At 42.7% G+C, this 20,657-nt stretch overlaps 9 protein-coding genes across 9 annotated transcripts; 3 read left to right on the forward strand and 6 right to left on the reverse strand.

The window, feature by feature from the left end:
* Positions 1 to 222: 222 nt before the first annotated feature.
* On the reverse strand, positions 223 to 1,373 carry BRETT_001888 (uncharacterized protein; the record flags this gene model as incomplete). Its single annotated transcript, XM_041280427.1, has 2 exons — positions 223 to 1,086; positions 1,149 to 1,373. 2 exons carry the CDS (start codon positions 1,371 to 1,373, stop codon positions 223 to 225), a joined length of 1,089 nt encoding a protein of 362 aa, XP_041135310.1.
* A 541-nt stretch (positions 1,374 to 1,914) lies between these two features.
* BRETT_001889 (uncharacterized protein) lies at positions 1,915 to 2,580 on the forward strand (the record flags this gene model as incomplete). Its single annotated transcript, XM_041280428.1, has 1 exon — positions 1,915 to 2,580. One exon carries the CDS (start codon positions 1,915 to 1,917, stop codon positions 2,578 to 2,580), a length of 666 nt encoding a protein of 221 aa, XP_041135311.1.
* A 454-nt stretch (positions 2,581 to 3,034) lies between these two features.
* On the reverse strand, positions 3,035 to 4,996 carry BRETT_001890 (uncharacterized protein; the record flags this gene model as incomplete). Its single annotated transcript, XM_041280429.1, has 1 exon — positions 3,035 to 4,996. The coding sequence occupies one exon, from the start codon at positions 4,994 to 4,996 to the stop codon at positions 3,035 to 3,037; it is 1,962 nt and encodes a 653-aa protein (XP_041135312.1).
* Positions 4,997 to 5,895: 899 nt separating this feature from the next.
* Positions 5,896 to 8,967, forward strand: BRETT_001891 (uncharacterized protein; the record flags this gene model as incomplete). The annotated part of the gene is made up of 1 exon (XM_041280430.1): positions 5,896 to 8,967. One exon carries the CDS (start codon positions 5,896 to 5,898, stop codon positions 8,965 to 8,967), a length of 3,072 nt encoding a protein of 1,023 aa, XP_041135313.1.
* Positions 8,968 to 9,129: 162 nt separating this feature from the next.
* BRETT_001892 (uncharacterized protein) lies at positions 9,130 to 12,714 on the reverse strand (the record flags this gene model as incomplete). The annotated part of the gene is made up of 1 exon (XM_041280431.1): positions 9,130 to 12,714. The coding sequence occupies one exon, from the start codon at positions 12,712 to 12,714 to the stop codon at positions 9,130 to 9,132; it is 3,585 nt and encodes a 1,194-aa protein (XP_041135314.1).
* A 634-nt stretch (positions 12,715 to 13,348) lies between these two features.
* Positions 13,349 to 14,371, reverse strand: BRETT_001893 (uncharacterized protein; the record flags this gene model as incomplete). The annotated part of the gene is made up of 1 exon (XM_041280432.1): positions 13,349 to 14,371. One exon carries the CDS (start codon positions 14,369 to 14,371, stop codon positions 13,349 to 13,351), a length of 1,023 nt encoding a protein of 340 aa, XP_041135315.1.
* Positions 14,372 to 14,876: 505 nt separating this feature from the next.
* On the reverse strand, positions 14,877 to 16,652 carry BRETT_001894 (uncharacterized protein; the record flags this gene model as incomplete). Its single annotated transcript, XM_041280433.1, has 1 exon — positions 14,877 to 16,652. One exon carries the CDS (start codon positions 16,650 to 16,652, stop codon positions 14,877 to 14,879), a length of 1,776 nt encoding a protein of 591 aa, XP_041135316.1.
* Positions 16,653 to 18,172: 1,520 nt separating this feature from the next.
* MPC1 (pyruvate transporter mpc1) lies at positions 18,173 to 18,550 on the forward strand (the record flags this gene model as incomplete). Its single annotated transcript, XM_041280434.1, has 1 exon — positions 18,173 to 18,550. The coding sequence occupies one exon, from the start codon at positions 18,173 to 18,175 to the stop codon at positions 18,548 to 18,550; it is 378 nt and encodes a 125-aa protein (XP_041135317.1).
* A 130-nt stretch (positions 18,551 to 18,680) lies between these two features.
* BRETT_001896 (uncharacterized protein) lies at positions 18,681 to 20,438 on the reverse strand (the record flags this gene model as incomplete). Its single annotated transcript, XM_041280435.1, has 1 exon — positions 18,681 to 20,438. The coding sequence occupies one exon, from the start codon at positions 20,436 to 20,438 to the stop codon at positions 18,681 to 18,683; it is 1,758 nt and encodes a 585-aa protein (XP_041135318.1).
* Between the last annotated feature and the right edge of the window lie 219 nt (positions 20,439 to 20,657).

A 20,657-nucleotide genomic window follows, 5' to 3' on the forward strand; every position in this document is an offset into this window, starting at 1 on the left:
GTCTATTTATTTATTTATATTTATCATTCCAAGAATAAGCAAACACCGATTCAACTATTTAAACTGGGCTAGCTCCCGGCTAAGCGGATAAAAAACGTAGAGCGAACTGAATTACACTAACTAAACTAAACTAACTAAACTAGACCAGCTAAACCAACTAAGCTGGACCAACCAGACCGACTAAACCAAACTAATCGGTTGAAACGAGCTAAGAGCACATGTTTAACTCTTGGCCGCATTAACCTGCGACTGTAAACTCGATAATTGCTCCTTTTGACTCTTCAAAAAATCCCTCAACTGGGCCACTTGGGTCTCCACTGATTCTATATTATCCTGAATAGTCTGCATGTCGACGCCACTCTGCGACTGTCCCGCAGCAAGTATTGACTGCTTGTATTTTAGAAGTTGCTCTAGTTCGTATTTCTGCATGCTTATTTCACTCTTCGACTGCTCTTTTTCCTTGTCAATGTTATCCAACCGGCTCGTGAGATTCTTCAATTCTCTCTCTAGCTTCACCTGCTCCCAATTTTCATCGTGTGTCTCATCAAAATCATCTTCCTGCGTGTTCACACGTCCCTGGGCAGATCCATGCTTTTTTTCCAAGTATCCAGATGCAAATGCATTCGAATTCTGACTCGAGCTTCTCACACCAATGTTCCCTTGGTGAGAATCCACGTTGTAGTCAGGGGTTTCTTTTGAAAATGTTGCACGTAAAGAGGCGGGAACAGAACGTGGAACACGCCGCCCATGCGATCTCTGGTTTAATATATGTAGGTAAACCATACACTGGTCTTTATCCACAGCTCTAGACTGTTTTGGATTCACCAAATTCCACGCAGACGAAATATCCGTCTGTGGAACATTGTTGAGTGTCTTGTATAGATCCTTTAAGGAATCAAACTTCACCCGGCCGAACTTGTCGCATGCAACATCATAAACAGACTCGTACGTTTTCTTATCCGTTGGTGAGATGTACCAATCAAAATCATCGCTCAATTGATAATCTTCATCACTATCATCGCTGTCAGCCACCTGATTTGACGAGCCTGATCCTGAATTGTCTCCTCTTTGCTTGAGAATCTGAGCCTTGGATCCAGGAATTAACCATGATGGTAGATTTGTTGGTGGGTCTTTATATTGCCATTAACCAGATCAAATATAAGCCTCATGGCAATACAAAACTCCTCGAAATCCAATTGTGCATCTTCATCGATATCTGCCAACTTCCACACCTCGGCAAGCGTACTGTCATCAAGATGTGAGTTGCGGAAAACGGTTTCAAGTTTCTGTTTGCTGAGTTTTTTGGAGACTGGCTTGAGGCCACAGAATATCTGCCAGTATTTCTTTATTTCCCACTGTTCTAACTTCGGCATTCTTGAATTTACGTTCTTTGGGATTTAACACTTCAAGTGATAATCAAATTTGTTACGGGCCAATATGGGGGAAACTATTGCTCGTTCTAATCGTCTTTCCATGTTTCATTAGACTGAACTCTTTCCAATTGGCCTCATATCCGCACCAAACGAGAAGGAGAAAGAGGAAGCAGAAGAAAAAAAAAGGTTGGTGCGGAAAATAGGGTGACGCGGTTTCACAGTACTGTTTGTGATGTGAGCATCCGTACATTGTAAATATAACGCAAACGTAAACGCAAAGATAAGATACATTAAGTATGTAAGAACGATAAAGCAGGAGAAAACGGATGGGTCACTTTGCTGTATTGTGAAATAAAAATCATAAAGTGAACTTGGAGGGGAACACCTTGGTACAAGACAGTTAAAAAAGACAAGACGATTAAGAAAGAAGAACTGGAAACGCTATTAAGTGCTGAATGGACATAATCAGTTATCAGAAAAGTTTAATTTATTGCATGACCACGACAAAGTGCTTTCCCATTTAGTGAAACCAAGTAGCATGATGCCAGATCTGCTCAGCAAAGATTTCAGATTCCAGGATATTTATAAAGATCGTGCGAGATTAACGTTTACCAAAGGCACAGATCAGAGATACAGAAACTATCTTGTTCCATATGAGCTAGATCCAAACAAAGAGATGCCTACGAGCATGCAGCGGATTAATCAAAACATACTTTTCCAGATTGTGGGAATCCGGGATGTCAGTGTTTCCATTATCAACTATATCGACCGGCTGACGGAGTTGACCGACGTAAACTCATCATTTGCCGACAGGCAGAGGAAGAACACCGGCGCGTCGAAAGTCGTGCGGGCTGTGGACGTCGGGAGAGAGGACGAGGATGAAGATGCGCTTGAGGACGAGTCGCGACTTAAGAAGTTTGACCATCGTCTGTTTAAGTTGACGCTTCAGGATGCATTTGGTAATTTGTGTTTCGGCATGGAGACCGAGCCGTTGCAATTTCTCCGCCGGAGCGGGCAACTCTACCCGGTACCATTGGGATCAAAGCTTCTGGTAAAAGGCGGGTTGACGTCTTCGCTGTTTGGATGTATACAGCTGTCGGCACGAAATACAAAATACTTAGGGGGAGAACTCGATTACATGAACTACGAGTTATTTGAGCGAGAGCTTGTACGGCTCAAGAAGGAGATACATTACGGGGAGAAGTGAATGGGGATGTTTGTCGAATTATATACGGGATACATACACAAATAGACCTGCATTGCACGCTTTGCGGCCTAATAGACACATAATAAGGAAGGAGTATAGTTATATATATATGTATATAGATCTAGATATATGTATATAGATCTAGATATCTGTACATATCATGAATTAGCTGGCCCCTGACCACAAGCAGAGCACTGAGTAAAAGTAGCAAGTTTCAGGCAGTAGGATGCAACAGGATATCCAAAAATCATGTTCACGTTCACTGTATGCTATTTACCCGTGCTGGAGATATAATAGGTGACCAAGCAGCAATTTATCGGCACCTGGTGCAGAAAACAGTCCATTTGAAAAGCAGTAAAAGCAAAATACGCCTGTGCCCGGGGTCGAACTCGCGACACATCTGGCGTGGAGTCGGCAGACACTCGAAAAGAAAGCAAGTGCAAAGAAATACCGCTTACTCGGTGTCGCCGACCAAGAGGTCCCATAGGGCATCCTCATCAGGATAATCATGGTGGACTATGGCGGTCAAATAGTAGCCATCTAGCACCTCCTTGAGAACGTTGGCGGAGGGCGAGTTGCCAGGATAGAGCATCATCCACTCACGCCAGATCTGGAAGCCCTCATCTTTCCATGCCTTGAAGGAATCCTCGTTAACGACAGTCGTCTGGACGATCTGCCTATCCGGGAACACACCCCAGGTCACACAGTTTGTGTCCTTGGCCTTGAGACTCGAGTCGAAGTAGCTCTTGCTGTCTCCCACGTAGTACGAGACGTCAGGGTTGCCCTTCAACTTCGGAAGAATGTTCTTCTTCCAGTCTTCTTTGCTCACAAACATCTCCACGTAGGCCTTCTGGTACACGTAGCCGTGTGCAGGACCCCATCCGAAAATCTTGTCCGCGGACTGTGCACAATTACATGCGGGCTGAGAGGACATGGTGAAGCGATGGTGCTGGTTTAGGATAATCAAAGGCTCCTGGATGAGTGCAGTTTCCGGGTTGATGCTCATCTCGTTCCAGGGGATCGCGTCCACCTTCCTACTTAGGTAGTTCACGAACACGCTCGACACATCGTCCATGGTCTCCGGCTGGCCCCAGAGCTCAAACGCCTTTTCTGGTGTCACGTGCAAGGATGGGCCGTAAGGTCCGTACCCTGACGAACCAAAGGCCGGCGACCTGGTATCTCCGAAACGGCCGTTCGGATGGTCATCCCAGGTGGCATCCTTGCCCAAGGCACCGTGTCCCGAGGAGATCGACATGATCTTTTGGAATTGTGACGACGATCTCCGCTTGATTTGGCGGCTGGCCAACGTTTTGGCCGCAGAATCTTTGTGCTTGCCGTCTTCCACGATGATCTGGTTCGTTGGCTGTTTGAACCGGTTCATATACGCTGCTCTCTTGGCAGTGGTCACGTTGTCATCAATCTCATCATCCGAAGAGTCGCTCACACACTCTTCCAACTCACGCTCCTTCTTGTCGACCACCTGGCTCAACAAGCTGGACCGGTTGACGATCTGGGCGATCGACTTCTCCAAGTTGAGCGTGTAGAAGTGGAATCCGCGCGTGTGCACGGATGTCTTCTGGTGAATGTCCTCGATCATCTCTGTCATAATATCCACACCGATTTCTTTCACGCGGTCATCATCGCACTGAATCTCCTCCGAGAACCGGCCGAGCACCGAATCTGGAATCGTCGCATGTGCAAGCTTCGTGGCCCTCTTGAACACATCGTAACTGTTAATTGGCATGAGGCCTGGGATCACCGGAATCTCCTTATTCTTGAGATCCGCCTGCGACCGAAGAAGAGCATCGAAATTGATGAATGAGCGGTCGTCGAAGAAAAGCTGCGTCAGAACAAAGTCTGCACCAGCGTTGATCTTCTCCACGAGGAATGGCATGTCCTTGTGTGGGTCCTGTGACTCATCGTAGAACCCATCTGCGTGTCCCTCTGGGTATCCGGCAACTCCAATGCAGAAATAGTCCCCATACTGCTCACGGATGTACTTCACAAGGTCCACCGCATACTGGAATGGTGCCTCTTCCTTGCTGAGCTTGTTCACCTCGCTGGTCCTCGACGGATCCCCACGTAAGGCCAAAATGTTCCGGATTCCGGCTGCCTTGGCAGATGCCAAAGCCTTATCTATGATCTTCTTCGTTGTGTTCGTGCAGGTCAAGTGCAAACATGTCGTCAACCCAAGCTCTTTCTGACACGTGATTGCCAGGTCCACACTCTTCTCAGCCGTAGTACCACCTGCACCCCATGTCACTGTCACGAAAAGTGGTCCCATCAAAGACATTCTTCCTAGACGTGCGTACAAGTTTCGCATACCATGTTCCGTCTTAGGTGGGAAGAACTCAAACGAGAAGAAGGGCTCATCCTTATCGAGCGCGTTAATTTTATCTGTTATCTTCATAGACATTTTGACACGTTTTCTTTGGTTTTATGTTCGAACCTGTACTTCTTGTAAATGATATAGTTAATCTTCAATATCTAGAATCTCCGGCTTTTTTCCCCCCTTTATTATCGTAAGGTGAAAAAAAAAAAAATTTATATAGTAAAAGGAAGATCGAGAAATCTATTCCGTTATGATTGAAACACAATATGGAGGAAGGTGTGAAAAGTTAAGGGCCGCTGATTTTCACTCGGCCAAGAAAACAAGGCAAAATGGCTTTTACCAGAAAATGAATGTCCCCTTTTTTATTTATCAATCAGCTTTCAATCACTTTTGTTCAATCATCCATTTCTTGCGATGATGGCCACAAATGTGCTCTCGACTTGACTCCACACTTCAGAGTTGGATGCCACACTTCTTTTGGCCGGTTTTGGCACTACCAATCCGCTGCCTGAAAATATTTGAATGAAAAATCAGTCAGATTACCGTTTCTCAACTAGCGCGCATAACGGCAAAAAAAAAAATTAAAAATAAAAATCAGATAAAAGGTTTTAATCAGTCATTTGGACTATTTTATCTACTCCTCGTTTAATTAAGCTGAGATGACATGTACGTAGCCTCAAAAAAGATATGCTAAAACCTAACTACAATCATCTTGAAATATACCTAAGCTATCTCTTAACTCTTTCCCTCCGTTAATGCTTCCACGTATAACGAATAATTAAGCCTAAAGAATTGCACTAAATTGAATTGAATTCTTCAATGCTCGAAATCCTATTGCTAAAAAAGGTGTACAGATGCAATATTGTCTCATATTTAAATAACACAGCAACATAAATATTATAATATATGACTATTTCCAACACATCATCCTCGGCAAATTCACCCAACCAATTTCAGTTAAGGTTTGATGTGATATCTAGGAGATGTCTGAGTCTCTTTTTGTGCCGGACGACAACCCATCAGAAGTGTTCAACGATGATGAATCAAATGTTCGAAAGACAAACAGTCAAAATCCAAGCAATAATGGTGTGTCCAGTAAAGAGCATACCATTGAAGAATATACCACACAGGAAGGAACAACCCAGAACCTAAATCTGGAACCAATTCAGGCAGCGACATCCTTGAATCTTAAATATCAACAAGAGATTGTACGGCAGCTAATTTCTCAAGATGCTTTAGTAATACTGGGTAGAGGATTAGGAATCGAGAAAATAGTGGCAAACCTTCTTCAGATCCTTGGAATATCCACGTCTGGCACTAAAAAACGCAAAAAATCGCTCATATTTCTTATAAATGCATCGGAATATGAAAACTTTCGAATCGGGGAGGACCTGATGGAACTATCATGGATGAACGAAGATAGTGTTGATGGAAATGAAAATGTGCAATTTACTGTGATTGGGGCCGGCGAGGGCACGACTGTAGATAAAAGAAGGGCTACTTATGAAAGAGGAGGAATAATATCTCTTTCGAATAGAGTTTTGGTGACGGATTTATTGGCTGAAGTTGTTGATCCAGGATCAGTTACTGGAATAGTTTTACTTCATGCCGAAAACGTTCGGGAATATTCGAATGACAGATTTGTTGTAAATCTCTACCGGCGGAAAAATAAGTGGGGCTTTGTAAAAGCATTTTCCGAGGATCCAGAGAGACTCAGTATTGGATTTCAGCCGTTATACACCGAGCTTAAGTTTTTGAAGCTGCAGAAGGCACTTCTTTGGCCCAGATTTCACATAGACGTGACTCGATCTCTCAGATCCCGCAAGAGAAGTGATAATACCGTCACCGAGGTTCGAGTGAAACTCACTTCATACACCGAAAAGATTCAAAATGCTTTAATGTCTTGCATAGAGGCCCTTATAGGGGAACTTCGCAGAAACAACCCTGACGTCGCTTCTGATTACTGGACGATAGATAATGCACTTGACAATAACTTTGTTCAACGTATTCATATGGGTCTTGAACCTGTTTGGCACAGAATCTCGCTCACGACTCGACAGATTGTATTTGATCTAGAAACTTTGAAAATGTTGCTGAAACACCTATTGGAGAGGGACTGTGTTGAGTTTTATGGGGAACTTAATGGGATTGTTGAGGCAAATAAACCGACAATCACACGAAATAACAAGGCGATGGCCACATGGTTAATGCTTGATGAAAGCATGGCCATGATTGCGTGTGCGAAAGCAAGAATTTTTGATAAAATCAAGGATTCTGACAAGCATAACGAGGAAAGCACATACTTGCTTGAGGAACAGCCAAAATGGGATCAACTCTCTATCATTTTGGAAGATATCAATCGGGAGAAGATGGTCCATGATTCCAGCAACGATGGACCAACGTTGATTATGTGTTACAGCTATCATACATGTCGTCAGTTAAGATATTACTTATCTACATGCAAAGATTACACACTTCCAGGTGGCCAAAAAATTTACAGCGGCAGGAAATACATGATAAATCAGTTGAAAAGGTATATCCAGGAGAAGAGGGGACCTCAGACGAGAAATATAAAGATCCAACGTGATCTTAACGAAGATGCCAGGATCCACGATACGCATAGTGAAGTTGAAGGTACAGCCGCAGCTGAAAATGCCAATGCAGCAGATAAGCTGAATATTTCGAAGACATTTCTTCGAGGAAGACAGCCATCTTCCAAGAGGAGAAGAACAAGAGGTGGTTCAATAATTGCCGAGCATGATCGGCTTCTTGACAAAGATGTGGGTGGAGACGAAAGCGGAAAAATTGACGAGGAGATGATTTTAGAGCTTGAAACGCAGATGGTGTCTAATAATGACAGCGAAGAGAGTGATGAAGATGATGACCTGATGGTCTTAGGATCAAATGAATACGATAATGATGATGGGAAAGAAAATGGTAAATCTGCATCATGGAGGGCTATTGATCTAGACTATATTGATCGGTCTAACCAGTTGATCATTGAGCAGTACAACAGTAAGTCGGATGACTTGCTTTTAGAGGAATTTATGCCCTCCAATGTGATTTTGTATGAGCCAAATCTTTTGTTCATCAGAAAAATTGAGCAGTATCAGGCTGAACGAAGAAAGTCTGACAGGGCCAAATGCTACTTTATGTATTATGGTGGCTCTGTGGAGGAGCAGAGGTATTTGAATGATATCAAATGCGAGAAGGATTCTTTTACAAAGCTTATTAGAGAAAAAGCTAATATGCCAAAAGTTTTCACCACCGATGAGGATGAGGTATCCAAGTTTTCAACGCCAGTTGAAACAAACACTAGAATTGCAGGTGGTGGAACGACTGCTATTGCAAAGGTTAAGGTTATTGTAGACATGCGAGAGTTTAGGTCGCACCTTCCATTTTTATGCCATTTATCTGGATTGGAGGTGATACCTTGCATGCTAACAGTTGGTGACTACATATTGAGCCCCAAGATTTGTGTGGAGAGAAAATCACTTCCAGACCTTGTAGGATCTTTAAAAAACGGTCGGCTTTATCAGCAGTGCGAGCAAATGTTTCGCTACTATGAGAGACCGACACTTTTAATTGAATTTGAAGAGGGCAAATCTTTTTCTTTGCAACCTTTCACAACATTCAAGAACGGAGTTTTAATGCGAACAACAAACGCCGAAAACACATACGTCCAAAGAGATTTGCAGCTTAAGCTTATGGTTCTTCTCACATCCTATCCAAGCTTGAGAATTCTCTGGACGAGCTCACCGTTTGAAACGGCCAAATTATTTAAGGAGCTTAAGTTGAATCAGAACGAGCCTGATGTTACAGAAGCTGTCAGCAAAGGGTTGAATCCACTCTTTGATCAGGAATCTCTTTTCAACGATATGTCGATCGATCTTATACAAAGCATTCCGGGAATCAATACTGTCAATTACACTTTGATCATGAGTAAGATCAAGAGTCTCTATGAGTTGAGCCATACTTCAATCGAGGACTTGGCAAAGATCATCGGCCATTCTGCCGCAAGTAAGGTGGTGGACTTTTTTGAAAAGCATATATAAAGTATACAGGAGGACGACACTTTGCTAATAATTTTATATTTTCGGTAGAGCATACTAATAGTACAAAAAGGGCATTAATAAAGACAGAATAAGAACAAGCCTAGACCAAGAAAAGAACAACATTTAAAAAAAAAAGCACAGACGGTGCAAATGGATGGCATCTTACTCACTGGTAATCAGCTTTTGTTTGGCCGAACGAGAATCCTTACACAACTTCTTTAACTCCGCCATAAGCTTGGTAGACTCAACAACCTGGGCTGCAATTTCTGACGGTATATTAGGGGTGATTAAAACACCAATAAGATTATTGTCGTTTGCAAAAAGTCCCTGTAGATGCGACAGCCTTCCCATGTCCACTTGCAACGTATCTTTATCTTTGCAGTAGTCAATGGCAGTACGCATCAGCAAGTTAACAAGCTCAGAGCACTTACATGAGATGTACGCGTGCTGAATCTTGGTCTCAAAGTTTGTGTTGACGTAAATTGCCGCGTAAATAAAGGAGAGATGAACTGTGCCGTTACCGATATCCTCTGGAGAGCAGAGGATGTCCAGCGCAACGTTTGTAGTAAATTCACACTCCTGCACTGCATGGATGAGCGAGATACAGCCAAGTAAAGCCTCGAGGCAGCTGGCCAACCTCGTATTGAATGGCTCGATACCTCTATGAAGAAGATTGAGCGGTATAACCGAAAACATGGAGGAAAACAGTTTTTTGGCGAGAGAGCCATCGCAAAGATTCTGTGTTCCGGAAAGCTTCTCGAGATACTGAACCAAAGCGGGGTCCTGAATGTCACCGCCAATCACATTCTTCAAAACGAGGCGGTTGTTAGCAGATCCGCAGAGGATCTTTGACAGCACATCAACAGAGTGTAGCTGGTATTTATCAATGATGGGATCAAGCTTGGCGGTCAAAAAGTTATCAGCCTTATCAGACTCGGTCAACTGCCCACAGAACGAAAAGCAAAGTACCATCAGTAGAACGAACTCGTGTTCATTTCTGATCTCCAATGCATGCGAGATGTTTGCAAAGATTATGAGGATGTCTTTCATGAGGCACAACCGCTTCCTGGACAGAAGAAAAGCATCCGGATGGGTGCCGATAGACTCGATCATGGTAAAAAGATAGTCAAGGAAGTGGCTGCATGTGGCCATGTATAGATTGTTGTAGCAGACACGCCCGCCGTTTATAAACGACATGTTGCGTAGAATCATCGAGAGCGTACTGAGCTCTTCGATCAGCATTAGCTGGCGGTTCTGGTACGATTTGATGTGCACGCCTCTTTCGAAGTCTTCGGCCTCATTTCTGCATTCATGTAGCAAGTCGACATACGATGGTAGTGCAAAGTTTACGCGCTCGAAATGATCTTGGCAGCCATCTGCGGGATTCGGATGCTCCCCGGTGCTCTCCTTATTATCCTCAGTGTCAATATCACTGGCGGCACTGCTCGTGTCGCTTTTTTCGCCATCCTCCACATCATTAGCATTATCCTTATGACCTTCATCGGCGGATGCGGATACCCCAGTTGCACAAGCTTCATTGTCACAGCCTGGTTGATGGTGCACGTCGATAATGTCACCATTTGCGTCCTTGAACTCGGACTTCAACTCCTCTCCCGTGAAGGAGTCGACGGTTATTTCCCTAGTGGTGGAATTGCCAATGGAGTTTTCAAACATCTCCTTGTACTTGGCAAACGTCTTCTCGATCACCGACCCCTGCTTCTCACCATCGGCCTCCGTCCGTCCCTCATCAACCTCCTCCAGCGAGTCGTTCAGCCTCCTGCGGATATCCCCCTTGCAGAGACTATCCACGATGTCCTGGCCCAAGTAGCAGAGGTTGTCAAGCAACTCCTTGCAGTCGTCCAAGGGTAGTCCAAAGGATGGGTCCGAAGTGACTATGAGCAACACGTTCAACGCGACGTTAATCTCGGCGTCCAGCTTGGACCCCAACGCCATAGTTAGTGCGTGGATGCTCACCTTGCCCAACTCTGGGAAGTACAAGAACACGGGCTTCAAGTGGTCGACTTGGCTGCCGTACGACTCCAGCGCCTCCAAGTTGAACCCTGCAACCTTATCGAGGAGTCTGTTGTGCGGGACATAGTTCCTGACAAAATCCGGGGCACGATGACGGCCGTGAAGACCGTGTGGGGTGCCTGCACGGGACGCTTTTGGCTTTTTGGCCGCCTTACCGTCTGCCTGCCGGCCAGAATCCTGGCTCCGTTTGCGCGAACGGTGGGGAGTCCGGCCCTGGTCCTCCGAGCCCACACTTGTGCGAGCTTTCGAGCTTGGTTTAGGCGTGCTGATGCTGCTTCTCGGAGTGTTGCTGGATGTGTTTGGCATGCTGATGCTGGACACTCCGGCCTGGTTCTGCAGCTGCTGCCGCCTGACCGCGAGCTGCCTCATTCCATCGGGTGTGCTGGCAAACTGCTCGAAGGGGAAAAGCGTCTTGTGGTACAACTGGACGAACTCGGACAGAAGCTGCCTATTCTTCGGGTCGATTCCCAACTTCCCGGCGATAAACTGGATCTTCCCCGTCTTCAGAACGTGCACAAACCCGCCTAGCTTCGAAACCATGAAATACATCAAAAACAAGTTCAGCTGCCGGCCACCGATCACGGGGATTTTCTGCGGTAGAGGCGTGCCGCGCTTAGCCATGAACTCGCTAAGGATCACCAGGAACTTCTGCACGTTCTGTGGGCCAAACTGGTGCTGCGAGTTCGGCGGCTGTGACTGGGACCTCGAATGTCCCCCGCCCAGGCCCTGTGGTGAACCAACAGAGTTCGGCGTGGACACATTTTGGCCGGGTGCAAACTGGGGCGGAGACCCGGCACGCGATATGTGGGCAGACGAAACACTTGTGCCACTGCTCTTTCTTCTTTGCTGTTGCATATGCTGCTGCTGTTGCTGTTGTAAATGCTGCTGCTGGAGTTGTTGTTGCTGCAAATGCTGCTGCTGTTGTTGCTGTTGTTGTTGTTGTTGTTGTTGTTGTTGTTGTTGTTGTTGTTGTTGTTGTTGTTGCTGCTGCTGCTGCTGCTGCAGCTGAAGAAACATCTGCTGCCTCTGCTGCTGATTTATCTGCGATAAATTCATCTGTTGCATATTGGCCCCGTGGACATTTCCGGGAGCCTCCTGCTTTGACCCCCCCGCCTGCTGCTGTGCCGCCCTCTGCTGCATCACCATCTGGCGATACTGCCTTTGCCGTTCAATAAAACGACGCCGCTGTTCAGGTGTCAACGACATAAACTTTGCCATGAGAGCCTTTCTGGCAGTTTCGTTTCGCATGCTTGGTTGGTTTGGCTGGCCTGAATGCAGCTGCGTGCCCTGTTGGGTCTGGAAGTTGCCATCGTCTGAAATAGGCAACGATATGCCACTCTGGGATGATAAGGCCATATTTCCTGTATTCTGCAGGTTCTGTGACAAATTCCCACCCATGATATTCTGGCCTTGACCCTGCATCTGCGGTGCCACACTCTGGGATGCCTGCTGGTGCTGCTGTTGCTGTTGTGGGGTCTGCTGTACCGAACTCGAACCGGTTGACTGGCTATTCTTATTTGAGCCAAAATCAAGATTCAAAGCACTTTCATCGATAAGTGGAAATGTATCTTGGTGCATCATTCCTGAGTTTTCTCCCTCATTTAGCAAGTTTCCATCTCCCACACCAAGTGTGAATCCATCGGAGTTCTGCATTTCATTTCCGGAACTCTTTTGGTGGGCTGGGCCTGTAGGATCATCAAAATTCAGGAAATCCATTGCTGCTACAAGAGAATGCTTGATTGTGCTCCAATTTTCTTTCCACACAAATCTGGAAACGGCAGAAAAAAATCTTCGGTCAATTCGCCGTGTAGCTATCTGTTTCTTTTATGGTTTGAAGCTGTTCTCAAGGTTAAAACTGTATTTATCTACATAGTGAGGAGAAACAACGAGCGCGCCTGAAGAGATGCACCGCATAATAAAGAAAAAAAAAAAAAAAGCTTTGTGAAGCGAAATGAAACGAGAACCTGGAAGACTTTCACATCCTTACACACGCAGCCCCAGGCCCTGTCCGCATGTGTTATGAGGTCCAGGCCAGATTACAGAAATAACGATGAACATGATTTGCCACCTGATTAAAGAAGATTGCAGTTCTCTTCCACAAACATTCTTCACACCCATCTCACAGTAATAGTTTTACTTCCATACAGTACTTGTATATGTATCTTATTTTTTCAAGAGACAGATCATAAGACATACGCCATCTATCTGTCTCCTTAATGCTTAGATTGAAAAGTAGTAGTAATAGTAGAACAATGCAAAAAATATAGTAGGAAATAATACACGTCGTTAACATCCTAAAGGTTGACTCAGTACATCCTCCTAATGCTATATGGTAAATCAATTATGTCTCTCACCATAACTTCCACCAAGGCGCCACATTGTGAGAGCGCTGGAGCTTCCGGTAGTGTTCATATTCATCCCAGCATGAACGTCCTCCATAGTTGCAACCGGCCATGTTAACAACAAAATCCCTGTCCTCTCCATTATAGAAATATCGAGGATCATCCTTTTGGTCCGAACATGCCCCTGGTGGGAAACTATTTATGGCCCTCAATGGCACGAACCCAAGCCTGTCACGAACCCAAGGGAGGGTTGAATACATCACTTCCAGACAGTCCTGTTCCTTATGTTCCCATTCCATATGCTTTTGGTCATACCAAGCAGGGTCCCACCACATGTCAAGAAGCATCTCGCTCCACTCGGATTTCCTAATAAAGAAAGATCCGAGGTTAAAACCTCCGCAATCCTCCGCGAGCACCAGATCAACGGGTGAAATGGATGTTTCTTCGTATGGAATTTCAGTTTCGATTTTCAATGGGTTGAAATGGTCAACCGTTCTGTATGTCTTATTCTCAACACGATCCAAAAGATATTCATACAAATCCACATCCGGTTCCATGATAAATGTGTACAAATCAAGCCACCAAAACCACTCAGCATCCGGATACTGCCTCATTGTTTGTTTTAGAATATCTGCCTTTTCCCATCCTTCTCTCCACTCGTGACTGTACCGTCGCTTAAGTGAAACATCCTTGATTGTAAGCGTATATCCATGCTTTTCCGCATATTCTTTTTTGTTGGCGATCGACGATCTTTCCACAGACCATTCCTGCGGCGTTTTCCACCTCTGAACACCACCCCCTTCGTTTGCCGCTAATATAATCACAATCTTTGGATCCTTTGTTGCAAAAACCTTCGTTAGGGCAATAAAGAATGCTACCGTCGAAAAGAAACTTAAAATCATGATAATTTTACGGACATTGTGCCCTCTCTGTGAGAAAGTTCTTTTTATCATATCGGTGAGCTGAAGCTTTTTCCCTTTCTTCGGCTTCAACCCACCATAACCTGCTTCAAGGCTCAGATCATCCGTCATTTCAACTTAAGATTGTATTCGTGGGAAACAAAAAATATCTTAACTATTAAACTTTAACGTAATTATCGATGTATGGAGATATACTTTTTCCGAAGCCTGTTGACATATCAGACAGAAATATCGCTTTTCGTTGTTTTCTTTCTTTTTCTTAAAAATCCGGATCTTTTTTTATTATTCTTATTTCCTACTAAAAATGAAAATTAGAAAATCCAAAATTCAAAGCTGGAAAAGAGCATCAAAAAAAAATTGTATAGTTTCGTCCTACGCTTGTGTCTAGCTTTCTTTTTGTTTCTAATTTAACTGCCGTTACTCAAGCCAATATATACAATTTATTATACGTATTAGCATTCGGAAGGCCTGTTTCTCCAAAGTATCGCTTTCCCCTTCAATTGTGATCTTTTCTTTTTGAATCTTGCATGCATCGTAAATTTTAATGTTAATGTACATTAACAATTAACAGGATCTGTTCGAGTATCAAAGTGAGTTAGCCCCTAGTTCATTACATTCAAAAGTTATACTTCTTTCTGAACTCTTCCACCCTCATTCCAGGTTTGACTTCATCAAGAAGATCACGCCTGTTCATTGCTAAAAAAGCCCGCTTCAAGGTCTCCATTAAACTTGTGGGTTGAACATCGTCATTAAGATAGGAGCCGTTTCCATCCGGACCCTCCACTTCATGAAGACTAAGGCCGGTCAACAAGTGATCAACAGCATCTTTGTACATACCCATATTAATAAAGGAAACTCCTAAATTGTAACGTGCACGGACAAAGTTTGGATTTAACTGAAGTGCACGGGTGTAAGCCTCTATGGCCTGTTCTGGGCGATTGGAGTTCGCAAGTGATGCCCCAAGTCTATTCCAGCTCAGAGCATTGTTAGGATCACACTTAATCGCCGCCCTGAAGCAATCAAGAGTCTTGTCATACTCCTCAAGCGAATAAAAAAGCACACCTAATCCCGTCTGAACATCCGCATCTATGTTTGCACCTTGTGGCGAGATCTGGGCAGCTTTAAGAAAGAGCTTGGTGATCCGTTTGTTAAGAGTGTATCTGTCGTCCGAATTGATGTCTTTATCATTAATGCGTGCCTGGCTGACAACAGTTGGATATTTTGTTTCAATCCACCTCTCCAATGTAGCATACGCAGCATTATCGTATCCTTCATTGACATAAGAAATTGCCAGCGTCATTAGAGCCTGTAGATTCTGCGGTGAAAGTTCCAAGCACTTCTCCAAAGCAGCAATTCCAGCCTGCTCCTTTTCATTTTGTGTCTGAACTTGCCCTAATTTCAACCACGCATCTGTGTGCATTGAATTTTGCTGCACTGCAGCCTCAAAAGCTAGTGCAGCTTCACTCAATCGAGCACCACCTTCAAGAAGCTTGCATCCAATTTCGTACGCCCCTTCTTGATTCAAATATCTATTCTTCTGGGCAAACTGGTACTCTCCATAGTTCTCCCTTCCACTGGCATATCTTTCGAAGTCTGCCTGCCATGCCGCTGCTGCCTCATCTTCTTGGTTCTGGTTTGCGCCTATTTCCTCCTTCTGTGCCTCTTCCGCTTTTTCTGCCAAGGTCTCCTCTTCCAGATTCTTGTCACCCTCTGCTATCTTCTCAGTATTTACTTCACTCTCCACTTCCTTAAATGATTCTTCCCAGTTCTGCATACTCTGCTGGTTCTGTTTCAACTCTGTCTTTTCTGTATTCTCCGCCAGAGAAGTGCCTTGGTGCAATGTATTGGCACTAAATGGCATCATTCCCTGATATGGCATCCCATAACTCATTCCAAGAGGCAAACTACCCATTCTATAATTCCGACTTTGTTGTGCTTCTGTACCTTCATATTGCATCTGGGGCATTTGCTGCCTCTTCATCTTCTGTTGCTCCTGTCCCGAGAACTCCGAACTCCACAAAGCACTATTTCTATCACCTGCTGCCCTGGCACCAGCCGGCAATATGGATATATTATTTGTCCTTTCCCTAAAATGTAGCTTGCCGTTGCTTTGATTAATTTTCTGAAGTTCTTGCCCTATTGGTCGCATATTAAAGGTTCCCAGAGGGTGTCCGGAAGTCAAATCTCCTCCGATAAACTTATTCATTTGAGTTTTATCACCCGAATCAATCATATTCACACGGCGTATTCCATTTCCTCTTTCCAATTTGTTGTCTAATGGAGCACCCTGCCTCAACCCTTGTTGTAATGATTGATCACCAGCAGCTCTCTTGCCGAATTGAGCAAGTGCATTTCCGTTCACAGAGCAATCACTCCCTCCTAAAAAAGACATTGTACCGTTACCTGAATTTGTTCCAATTTTAACAAAGTTCCTTCAGCACTCAGTAGTTTTATTTTCTATTCTTATATCGACCGGAATGCAAGTGAGATCTATGTTCCGAAAATGAAATATTACTGAATGGCAAATTTAAAAGAAGGCACTGCCTCTAATTATTCTGTCGTTATTAATTATAGTAAAAATTTGGTCTGATTTTATCTCAGTGTTTCTTTCAATATCGATATTTCATATGTAGCGTGTGACTTTGCCCATTTAAATAGCTTTTCTGTATGTTTGTTAGTATTTTCTTTCTGACTGATAACAAAAATAATTTACGATACAAGCGATCGCCATATCTGTTAGGTTCGCGTACAGTCGTCGAGAAGAAAAAAAAAAGTTTATCCTTCTTCGTTTTCATTATACCTTTCCAAAGGCAAGATAAGTAAGTGATCCCTGTAATAGAAGTAAATGTAAATAAAGTTAAATTCATATTTGCAGCAAAATATTAAAACCTCCTGAACGATAATTCCATACTTTTCCCTATGCAAGAATTATGTGTAAATAATCGTGCCCCTTTCCGATTCCCTTTTCCTGCAATGTAGCACTCCCGTACACCAGACTGTTTGGTTTACCGTAACATTCGTTTGTATCTGTACTTTGTTCTCATGATCATATTTACGAAAATGAAGGAAATAGAAGATCAAAGCAGACGTACCGATTTCCGTGTTATATATATTTCCGGAAGCCTCACTTAGCATATCTATAAACCTAAATTAAACATTTACTTTATATTTAACGTTCGACAATTGTTACATGGCTTCTTCAATATATGGTTCATTGAATTCATAACGTCCTGTCTTACTATAGTACAAGAATAATCCGGCTGTCAAATAGGTAACAGGTGTACAAAAATGTCGGTGTTTTTTTTGCCACGGCTTTCGGAAACAAACCAATGTCTTCCTTGTTTTGCCCCACAAAGCTAAAATTCCGTATTGTAAGAATTGTATGTGGAGTTAAACAATGAGATTATGACAACAGTTATCCCATCTCATAAATTTCTTTTTTTAATGCAGATTCAAGCTTGGTCATCACAAATTTTTCCCCGCCTGACATCTCAAAAAAAATTTTCCCGTGCGTACCGGAGGCGGAGGAACAGGACTATCCGGCAATACCATAGAAAATAAACAATACACTAAATCTCTTTCCTAATCATTTCTCTTGTTCGATACGGTTCAGTACTTCCCGACCTCTGTTTTTCTATTTTAAATAAATATAAGTCGTTCAACTCCATAAGTTTCATCATTCCTCATACTTCAACTCTAGGTAACTTTTTGCTGTCATTCGCAAAGGCATTGCCTTTTTACTCAGATTTATTAAGCAGTTTAGCATATTTCGTACTCCAAAGGAATAGATATTCTTGTCAATTATTTGGTCATTTTACAGTTTCGGTCTTTATATCAGGTTATCTGTGTGTTAGTTCGGTTGATTTCTTTTTTTATATCACCTTATATTTACTACAGTTAAGCACACTTAAAATGTCAACGTCTCAAGCTTCATCAACCGTTAGCCGTAAACTGGCTCAACAGATCTTTAACAAACAGAATTTGAAGTATTTGCTCACTACGCATTTTTGGGGTCCTGTCTCAAACTTCGGTATTCCAGTTGCAGCAATAGTTGATCTTAAAAATAAGCCCGCCGATACAATCAGTGGTCCGATGACACTGGCTCTTACCGTTTATTCAGCCATTTTTATGAAGTATTCTCTTGCAATCACTCCTAAAAATTATCTTCTTTTGGGATGTCACATTATTAATGAATTTGCCCAACTTGGTCAAGGTGCACGTTTTATAAATTACCATTACCTAACGAAGCATGATGATACCAAGCCAATAAAAAAGGAGAAGACTGCTTGATATTTTTTGGATGCTCAAGAAGAGTGTATATACATTATCACGTTAGTACAATAAACGACTTTTAGTATGATGTTGTACCTGTACGTAAAGAAGTTACATTATCCATAGTATATGAAAGAAGTGGGATTTGTCAGTTACCAAAAACTCCTTTAAACGTGTTCTTTTGCGTTGGCCCCAGCAATTGAGTAATATGATCTTCCTCTTTTTCTTTATCACCGTCGTTTTCCTTGTTCTTGTTTTTTATAAGTGGTACTTCCGTTTCTAGTCGGTTTATAGCTGCACGGTGATATTTAACATTATCCCAAAATATGCTGTCATAATCCTTATTCCCTTTGTGGAATTCTTCATTTTCCCCATTCATATTCTCTGAAATGATATTTTTATTCTGAACCTTGGTATTTTTCTTTATATGTAAATTCTTCTCAGTCTTACTTGATTCCGTAGGAATGTTACTGTTCTTCATCACATCATCACTACCAATCAGGGCATCCTTGCTTTTTATTTCTTGTTGATCAGTATCAGCTGATTCAAAATCGCTTCCATCCAACGGAACGAACAACGGTCCATTTGTGCTTGGATTCCTTCCACTTCTTGCTAGTTCAAGTTTCTTTACAGATTCTAGATATGTCAAACCATTTTTCCGTTTCATGCCCGAATGCGAATTATCTAACGCACTACGCAAACGAACGCTTTCCATATTATTCAAGTCTACCTTATCTGTTTCACTGTCAGTTGCAGCGATTAAAGTTATTTCACAACATACTGGTCCATCCTCTGAGATGTCATCTTCCCTATACTTTCTATCGAATACGATCGGAAAAGCCGGTCCAATAAGTAGCAATTCACAATAATTGTTTCCAATTCCGTTCAATATATCTCTAGAATGATCGTGTGTTTGAATCGAACTATCATGGAAAGAATAGTCGTTTCCAATTAATTGTATAAATGTTCTCATATATCGTAGTCTAAAGGAAACTTGAAATTTATCCTTCATCTTAGAGTTAGTATCGCTAGTTTTCATGATATTATCATAGATTAGGTCATTCAAGCTAACCTGAATGGACAGACTCATAGGTTGATTGGATAATGGAGTTAATTTTGTTCTTGCACTAAGGGCTTTCTGACGATTGAACCCGTGAAACTGTATCTTTCTAGCGTTGGGATACATTTCAATTTTAAAGTCCTCAAGGGTATTTGAAAACATTGCAATGAAATTTCTGAGTATAGAAGTCTCAAGAATTATCTGATGTACTCGGTTGCCAGTATCATTAGTCTCGGATTTATTGTCAGTTGAGCTTCCCTTTCGGAACTCCTTGATATTGTCAGTCAACGATTGATCTTTCAACATTTCTAAATATATGTGTTCCACTCGTAAATCAAATGACTCCTTCCCTATCCGGAAATTTACCGAATATCGTTTCGTCATTCCAGCCTTCGTTTCAAGTTCAATGAATAGCTTGTTGGAAAATATGCGATCTCTTTTTTCGTTGGAATTCTCGTGGATAAGAAGAAGTTTAAATGTTTTGCTGTTTTCCCCACAGTCTTTAAACAAAACATTGAGGGTCTTACTGTTAACTAAAATACTAAAGCAGCGTGCCATATTGCAATCATCCGGTGTAGACTCATCCGGTAAGTATCCGTCTATTGTGAATGTACTAAAGAAATTGCTTCTAAAAGAGCAATTGAGGGAACTTGTTTTAGTGATATTAACCGCAGTAAGCAAAAGTTCCGGATAGTTGGCCCTGGGGTCATTCATAGCTGAATTTTTAATTTTTTGTCTGAATGTAATCTTGATCACATCTGATGCTGTTGATAACGCATATATCGACCTTGTCCATAGCGATTTTGAGCTCGCTGAGCTTAAGGTTGCAAGAAACTTAAATGGCATCTTTTCTTATAGATAATCCGTATTCCTTTCAATGAATTGGTAAAAATCTCTGCCATAAGTTAATGAAAATGACTCTATGAGTGTGACATAACTCTTGCAATTTTAATTCCATGAGGTTGTACTAAATGATTGAACAAACGGAACTAATATGATAAATTTTCTTGAAAAACCGACCATGAATCCTGGGGAAAAAAAGACTCGGTGATATTTCTAGGAAGC

Source organism: Brettanomyces bruxellensis, chromosome 4 (assembly GCF_011074885.1).
Source record: "Brettanomyces bruxellensis chromosome 4, complete sequence".
Taxonomy (NCBI): domain Eukaryota; kingdom Fungi; phylum Ascomycota; class Pichiomycetes; order Pichiales; family Pichiaceae; genus Brettanomyces; species Brettanomyces bruxellensis.